The 8,882-nt window shown below is 48.0% G+C and overlaps 1 protein-coding gene across 2 annotated transcripts in view; it reads left to right on the forward strand.

The window, feature by feature from the left end:
• LOC141985677 (apolipoprotein L2-like) overlaps positions 1-8,481 on the forward strand; it is a 59,249-nt gene extending 50,768 nt beyond the window's left edge. For both annotated transcript variants that reach the window (XM_074949896.1, XM_074949895.1), the window contains 3 exons: positions 4,255-4,381; positions 4,510-4,660; positions 6,593-8,481. In XM_074949896.1, the coding sequence (XP_074805997.1) occupies positions 4,351-4,381; positions 4,510-4,660; positions 6,593-7,484 (1,074 nt within the window). In that variant the 5' untranslated portion in view covers positions 4,255-4,350 and the 3' untranslated portion in view covers positions 7,485-8,481. The remainder of the gene's footprint in view (positions 1-4,254; positions 4,382-4,509; positions 4,661-6,592) is intronic.
• Positions 8,482-8,882: the final 401 nt, after the last annotated feature.

Here is an 8,882-nt window from a genome sequence, read left to right on the forward strand (position 1 = left end):
TGCTGCCCCTCCTTGCATCCTTCTAGGCACTCATTTGATTTGCAGTGTGACAGATGCTAATTACAGTGAGGCACTTGGACACCCTCAACAGGGAATTTTCTTACCTGTAATTTGAGCTCTGCTCATTTGACCAGCAGAGCTGCCCGACCTTTGCAGTGCTAAGAGCCATGCTCGCTGCTAGCCAGGAGCCCCAGTGCTATACCTAATTTCCATATTCATGTACACAGAATTTTAATCAGCTCTAAAAATAACCGTTTTAAAAAAAATTTTAAACAGAGCCCAGTAGATGTACACGGTGCTTGACAAAACACAAGGACCAAGATTTAAAACATCTCAGACTAGCACTGCTGTCCTTGGCCAAGAGCTTCTAAAGCATCTGGTGATTTTGTGAGTGCAACTTGCAGTCCCTTAAAGGGGCTGGATTTTCACAGGAGGATGCTCAGTGCTTTCTGAAAATCAGCCCCCTTAAGGCATCTCACGTTGGGCCCCCAAAATCACTACTGAAATTCTTTGCCCAAAGAGACTAGCACTGAGCTGAGATTTTAAATCCTCCGTTTCCTACATTCCATTATAGATTATTATTTGTATTACGGTACAGCCTAACAGCTCAAATGAGATCAAGACCATGCTGTGCTAGTCACTGCATAAATGCATAGTGAGAGTTTATAATCTAACTATATAGACAAGTTAGTCAAAGGGGAAACTGAGGCACGGGGGTGTGACTTGTCCAAGGTCACCCAGCACAACAGTGGCAGAGGTAGGAATAGCACCTCAGTCTCCTGACTCCCAATCCAGATCCTCATCTACTAGACTAGAATTTCTCTGCTGAGGGGTCAATGACCTTCAGGGGAATCACAAAAGGCAATCAAGGTATGATGTGAAGCACTGAAAACTTAATTAGACTCTAAAGCTCCTCCAGTCCCTCCACCCCACCCCCACGCTTACCCTTCAAGGTCAAATATTCAACATCCTGAAACACACATATGGATACATGATGTAGGCTTGGTATTATCATCATCAATACAGCTAGTATAAAAGTAAGAGTAAAAAAATGTAAGGGGCGGGGTGATCAGGAAAAATTTTGCATTTGAATAAGGGTTTGCCAACCTGAAATAGTTGGAAAACACTGCACAAGAGCATGCTTCCACCCCACCGGCAGAATTAGACCTGTTTAAACCTGGTATATGTGAGAGGAGACTCAGTCCATGTGTATGTAGTTCGCCTCATCTTGATCTAGATTAAAATGTCTCTCTAGATTTTAGACTTTAATGAAATGCAGTTTGAACAGGTCAGAATCTACTGTACGGAAAATGCCAACTATTACAAAATCCATTTTTCTATCAGGAAACAACTATTGCTTCAAACATCAGCTGCAGTGCCAGACTCAACACTAATGTCTACACTACAAAATTAGGTCAATTTTATAGAAGTTGATTTTTAGAAATCAATTTATACAGTCGATTGTGTATGTCCCCACTAAGTGCATAAAGTCAGCGGAGTGCATCCTCAATACCATGGCTAGCATCGACTTATGGAGTGGTGCACTATGGGTAGCTACCCCACAGTTCCCGCAGTCTCTGCTGCCCATTGGAATTCTGGGTTAAGCTCCCAATGCCTGATGGGGCAAAAACCTTGCTGCGAGTGGTTTGAGTATATGTCGTCAGTCGCCCCTCCCTCCCTCCTTCCCTCCCTCCATGAAAGCAACGGCAGACAATCGTTTTGCGCCTTTTTTCCTGGATTACCCGTGCAGATGCCATACCATGGCAAGCATGGAGCCCGCTGAGCTCACCGCTGCTGTTGTGAGCATTGTAAACACCTCGCGCATTCAACCAGGTGACCATGAATGATATCACTCTCCTGAGGCTAACACAGAAAGATATAGCCCGAATGTTGCTTGAATGCGACCAAAACCCAGGACCATTCGCTGCCATGCGTTGTGCTGCAAGGATTCCAGACTACTTGCTACTGGCTTGGCGTGCTAAAGTGTCCTACCGTGGAGGACGAAATAAGGCAGCCTTCCCCAGAAACCTTCTGCAAAGGCTTTCAGAGTACCTCCAGGAGAGCTTCATGGAGATGTCCCTGGAGGATTCCCGCACCATCCCCAGACATGTTAACAGACTTTTCCAGTAGCTGTACTGGCCACAAATGCGTCCCAATTCTTCAGGGCAAATCAAACATTAAACACTATTGCTTTTAAACCCTGTACTGTAGTTACAAATGTGCACTCACCAGAGGTGCCTTCTCCAGCTTCAGGGCTGGGTATCCCGCCTTGGGAGGGTCCTGGCTCCAGGGTGATGAAAAGGTCCTGGCTGCCGGGGAGAACGGATTCACCACTTTGCCTGCTGCACATTCTCCTCCTCCTCCTCATCCACAAAATCCTCCTCCCTGTTGCATGAGACTTCCCCCTTGCAGGTGTCCACGGACAGTGTTGGTCCCCCCCTAGAATGCCATGCAGCTGGTCATAGAAGCGGCACGTATGGGGCTCTGACCCACAGTGACTGTTTGCCTCCTTTGTCTTTTGGTAGGCTTGCCTGAGCTCCTTAACTTTCACGCAGCACTGCTGTGTCCCTCTGGTGTAGCCTCAGTCCATCATGCCCTGTGTGATTTTGGCATATATATTTGCATTTCTTCTTTTTGATTGGAGTTCTGCCTGCACAGATTCTTCTCCCCATACAGCAATCAGATCCAGTGTCTCCCTTTCGGTCCATGCTGGAACTAGTTTGCGATTCTGGGAGGACTGCATGGTCATCTGTGCTGCTGAGCTTGCCACGCTGACCAAACAGGAAATGAAATTCAAAATTTCCCGGGGCTTTTCCTGTGTACCTGACTAGTGCATCGGAGTTGAAAGTGCTGTCCAGAGCAGTCACAATGGAGCACTCTGGGATAGCTCCCGGAGGCCAATAACGTCAATTTGCGTCCGCACTACCCCAAATTTGACCCAGCAAAGTCGATTTTAGTGCTACTCCCCTCGCTGGGGAGGAGTACGGAAGTCAATTTTAAGAGCCCTTTAGGTCGACGGAACGGGGTTAGTTGTGTAGATGCATTCATTTTAAAATCGACCTAACGCAGTTAAATTCAACCTAACCCCATAGTGTAGACCAGGGCTAAGGGCCTTTGCATCCATTCAAATTGCATCTTGGTTCTGGCTTTTACAACAAAGGTAAACCAGATTTCATGCTTTCAAAATTCACGATCCTGTCTTCTTAGTGACCCAATTTTACATTGTACATTTAAATGTAATATTTATTTACCCTTTATTTCTAACTAATTCTAATTAACCTAACTCAGGGGTTAACCTGAGCCTGAGAAGGCATCAGAATTTACCAATGTACATTGCCAAAGAGCCACAGTAATACATCAGCAGCCCCCCCATCAGCTCCCCCTCCCCCAATCGCCACCCCCAGCACCTCCTGCCTGCCGTGATCAGCTGTTTCGCAGTGTACAGGGGGCTCTGGGATGGAGGGAGGAGGTGCAAGGGTGCAGCAGGCTCAGGGGAGGGGGCAGGAAAGGGTGGGGGCCTTGGGATAAGGGGTGGAGTGGGGGCGGGGCTTGGGGTTGAGCTGTGGAAAGTTGGCACCTGTAGCTCCAGCCCCAGAGTCAGCACCTATGCAAGGAGCCGCATATTAACTTCTGAAGAGCCGCACGCAGCTCCGGAGGCACAGTTTGGCCACCCCTGACCTAACTACTTCTAGATGTACCTACTATAAAGGGTGACCAGCACATCTCTTGGCCCGCGCCAATTCCTGCAGCCCCCATTGGCCTGGAATGGCAAACCATGGCCAGTGCAAGCTGCGATCGGCTGAACCTGCAGACGCTACAGGTAAACAAACCGACCCAGCCTGCCAGCGGATTTCCCTGATGGGCCGCATGCCAAAGTTTGCTGATCCCTGGATTAGCCTCTCTTCAAGCCAGGAAGAGTCATTTTAAATTCACAGGGATATTTAACATAGAGGTTATTAAGAGCAGTATCAATCCCCTGCATAACCAATTGATCGCAAGTTACCAATAAAAGCGTTACAGGTTTCAAGCTGTTAGCAACATCAACAGCTAGATTTCCCACAACATACCTGCGGCTGCCAACAAAAGGGAGAATTTGTGCCAATTATGATGGTGATTTTGTGATGGCTGGGCATGTTCCAATAGCAAACTAAAATGGGACCCTGCCTTCCCACTAAACTCATTCCACATGCAACACTTGTTTCTTCTGTTGATTCACTCTGAACCATGTTTCCCTCCTACTCTTCCCTTTACCAGGGTGGAAGCCACTCTTTTTGTCTGCATGAGAGGTGCTGAAGGACTGCAATGTAAACAAAGTCACAGAGATTGCACCTGGTATTTTCACCCGATAAGATGGCCTCGGAAACATTCAGTACTTACGAAGGTATCCCTGCTCCTGCCACTGCACTATTTCTCTTTCCTTCTGTTTTCATGATTCAGAACGGGAAATGCATGCATCCTTTTAAAAGTAGGTCTGAAGACACTCCAGTCTGATGTTGTTTTTAATCTTAGAAAACACTGATGACCACGATTTTCAATATGACGGCAGCCTGGGGATCTCAGAGCTTTTGCAGGAGAAAATATATAGTGAGGAGCTGCAGAGCTTGTTTCCTGAGGGGTACAACTATGAGGAAATGTTGCGGGATGTGATGGACCTTGAGAGGTAAGCAAGAGAAATGTTGGTCAAAAAAGAATTCTCACACGCAGAGGCTGGTCAGCTGTCTCCTGATAACACCTCACCCCCAATTGAACGGCACCCAGGTCCCTTCATCCATGACAGCCCCGGGTGTTGCCTCCATTTTATTTGTTATCGGTGAACAATTTCAGATTTATTAGCACCAGTGAGGATGTATAAAGCAGAAACGGTTCTCTGCCAGCAGGCTCAGTTCAGGGAAAGGATAACCTTCAGCGGTATGCAGAGCAAGAGAGAGGAATAGAGGGTGCCAGAGAGAACAACCCAGTGCCTCAGAGTAGTGGTTCTCAACTTTTTTGGGCTCAGGACCCATTTGTAAATGTTTATGCCCAGTCGTGACCCAGTAAATAGTCTGGGGCCTGGGGTGGTTTTGGTCAGGTCCTGCGCCCCAGGGGGTTGGGTCCTGCCCAGCACTCACCCCACAATGGCAGCTCCTGCACCTCCTGTGCTGTGGGGCTGGCTGGGCTTGGGTCTCCGCTCCAGGCATTGCAACCTCTGGGGTTGCAGCACCACTCAGGTTTGGCCCCACACCTCTGACTAGACCAAATTTGTCTGAATGGATTTGTGACCTGCTTCATGGGGTTGCAGTGCCAGTCACTCAAATTTGGCCTACCCGGACTCCCATCATCATGATGGCTGGGCCAAACCGCCGCGGTGCTGCTCCCCCGGAGGTTGCAGTGCCGGGAGCAGGGATGCGAGCCCAGCCAGCCCTGTGAGACAGAAGCCACAGGAGCTGCCACATGACCTTTTGAAACGTTCTAGTGACCCAATTTTGGGTCCCAACCCACAGGTTGAGAAAATCTACCTCAGAGGGACTAAGGCTGCAGCAGTATCAACATTTGGCAGGCAGGACAGATCCGTGATCCGAGGGCCGTGGGGTTTGGGAAGGAAGAGATCCCTGTTGGGGTATTACGGGGGCAAAATCTCACCAACAAGGGATCTGGGGAGCAGAACTCCCTCCTCCCCCAGAGACAATGAAACTGTGTGTGGCTTTCTCCCCTCTTCCCCACTTGTGCCAGGCCCCTCTGTCCAGCCAAACAAAAGCGGGAACAAAAAAACCCAAAGTGATGAGGGTTCCCCCAAGCCACCCTGAAGGGTGTGGGGTAGGGAGGATAAATACATTAAGAATAGGAGGCACTCAGTGCTATGGCAGTGGAGGCCAGATAAGTATGTAAGGGATAGCGTCTATGTCTAAACTTACAATGTTGCAGTTGCACCACTGTAAGGTTTCAGTGTGGACACTTACTACAGTAAGGGAGAGGCTCTCCTGCTGCTGTAGTTAATCCACCTCCTTGAGAGGCGGTAATTTGGTGGACAGAAGAATTCTTCCATCAACCTAGCACAGCCTACACATGGACTTAGGTCGGCTTAACTCCATTACTCAGGGAGATGGATTTTTCAGCTGGGTTGATCTAATTTTCTAGTGTAGACTAGCCCAGGGATACTTGCTCAGTTTACAAGACGGGCAGTATTGTTATTATTTGAATTCTAATAACGCCTAGAGATTCCAGCCAAGACTGAAACTCCATTGTGCTGGGCACTGTATCACACAAGTTAGCAGACAGTCCCTGCCCCAAAGAGATTACAGTCAAGGCAAAGGGTGGTGGGGAAACAGAGGCCCAGAGGTAAAGTGACTTGTCCAAGGTCACCCAGCTGGTGAGTGGCAGAGCCAAAATAAGCATCAGGTATCTCCCCAAGTCCCAGTGCAGTACCTTAGCCATTAGAACACACAGTCTCCGCACAAGTCAGAAAATATTTTCATTGCCATGAATAGCTATGACTCTGATACACACAAGGGAACAGATCTGCTGAGGAAGAAGGGGCCATTTTTAACAGTCACTTTTCACCACACAACTATAAGGTCTCTTGCAGTGACCAAAATATACCTTTGGCTTCTAATAGGTCTGAAGGAATCATCCCCTGGGAAGAGAGTGCCAGTGAAGATATCATGGTCTTTCTGAAGCAGTTCCCTGACCAGAGAAAGGAGATAGAGAAGTGTATCCAGTGCCTTAAGGATATGGCAGACAGCATTGATAAGACCCATAAGAACTGCACCATTGCCAACATGGCCGCGAACTCCACGAGCCTGGCGTCCGGCATCTTGACCATCCTTGGGCTGACGTTAGCACCACTGACGGCAGGGGGGAGTTTGGCTCTCACTGCAACTGGGATTGGCCTACAGGCGGCAGCAGCAGCTACCAGCATTTCTGTAAGCATATATGAGAACGTCAGCAATTTGAAGGAAAGGAGCAAAGCCAACGAACTGCTGGTTGAATGCCAAAGCAACCTGAAAACACTGTCCCTCCCCGACGAAGTGGATTTCAGACCCAAATTCTCTCCAAAGAGCGAGACCATGGTCGAACACCTGAAACCCGTCCTTTCCACCGCTAGTAAAATTCCAGGGGTAGTATACAAAAGCGTTAAGGGGATAAGAACCAACGTAAGAGCATTCAAAGTGGTGAAAGCTAACCCTGGTTTGAAGGCCTTAGCAAAACGGCTCACCGCGGCTGGGAGTGCAGCCCGAAACTCAGCAAAGGGGACCAAGCAAGTGCAAAAAGCGTTAGGTGGGACCACCCTTGCCATGTCCAAAGGTGCAAGGGTGTTCGGTGCCACAGCAGCAGGAGTTTTTGTCTTGTTTGATGCCTACAGTCTCGTGAAAGACTCCATCCATTTAACTGAGGGGGCAAAGGCGGAGGCTGCAGCAGATATAAGAGAAAAAGCTAGCCACCTTGAAAAGGACCTTCAGAATCTCAGCGAGCTGTATGAGGAGCTGAAAGGCATGGTGTACCAATAGATGAGACACAAGTTCCCATTTCCAGCACTGGGCCAGGAGAGGAACCGAGCCACAAGGGGAGGGGAGATCATGGTAGGACGTCAAAGCCCGCAAAAGCGACACATGATGGCAACTAATAAGGAGATCCCAGCTCCACTTTGACCAAAAGCATCAAACAATCTGAACAGTTCAAAGAGACTGATACGGTAATTCAGTCCCTCCTGTGTTTGGAATTCAGTGAAAGGATCGGGAGATGTCGTGCATTTTGTTTGTACAGGACCTGGGACACCGTGAATCACCCTGCTAGGAGTTTACCCTGTTTTGCCTGTGCTTACGAGAAAGCAACAATATCCTGTACGCATGTGTGAGAGATCTGCTCAGGAGTGAAATTACAAGACCAGTACCTGCTTTTCAAATGAACTTGTAAAGCATTAAACTACTTCTTCCTTTCTGTTTTGAGTGTATTAGCTGCCTTGCCCACATCTGTAATGCTCACTGAAGCATTTTAATTCACCTCAGCAAATAGATAGAAATACCTGAGATATTTGTGCCTGGCCACCATTATTTTTATATTAGAGCAGCACCTACTTGCCTCAACGGTAGGTGTTGTACAGACTCAGTGGAAACTGGGGCTGGGTGTGAAGAGAAGGCATGAGGGAGAGAGAAATTTCTCCAGAGTTCTGAAACTCACCCCTATCTGCAAGAGCATCCGGAGAAGGGGAGATTCCCCCGACTCCCTTCACTGGAAATTAAAGCCATGCTGTGGAGTCCTAGCAGTTCTAGGTTAACCAACCACACAGCCATGAACTAGCATGGAGAGTAGCAAAGCAGTGTTTCTGGAAGGTGGAGGGTCAAAACTTTTACATTTCAGGGGAGGGGCACACCCTCACTCTAGCAGAGAAGAGGCTAATGAGTTCTTTCGGGCTCAGCCAGCACTAACCAGGAACCAATATACGTGCATCCATACCCTCAGGACCAGGGTACCAAGAGGGAGCTGAGAGGATGTACAGACAGTAACTTAGAGAAGAAGGAAGGCTGTATCAGCCCTTGAAGGGAAAACAAGAGAAAGTCAGTGCCCTACAGAATGCACCCTGTACAGCAGCTGTGACATTGCTCCCATGTCCTGCCTTTGAGACCAACACACCGGGCCTGGCAAAAGAGGGGTTTATTGGTATTTTATGCCGTGAAGAGTTAAGACTAAGCAGGCTAGCTTGGCAGCCGTATGAAACCCTAGCTGTGCACATGTATTTCCCATTAGACACATGCAGTTTAATTCCTGACTCATTATGAATGATTTAAAAATGTGTCTGAAAAAAATTAATCCAACTGGAAAATAAAGCTGTAGTCTGAAAGGAGCAGACATGGAAATTAAAAAACGTTCTTTCAAAATTACTGATAATATAAATGGAGGAGCACTAA

The sequence above is a fragment of the Natator depressus genome, chromosome 1 (assembly GCF_965152275.1).
Source record: "Natator depressus isolate rNatDep1 chromosome 1, rNatDep2.hap1, whole genome shotgun sequence".
In the NCBI taxonomy this organism is placed as follows: domain Eukaryota; kingdom Metazoa; phylum Chordata; order Testudines; family Cheloniidae; genus Natator; species Natator depressus.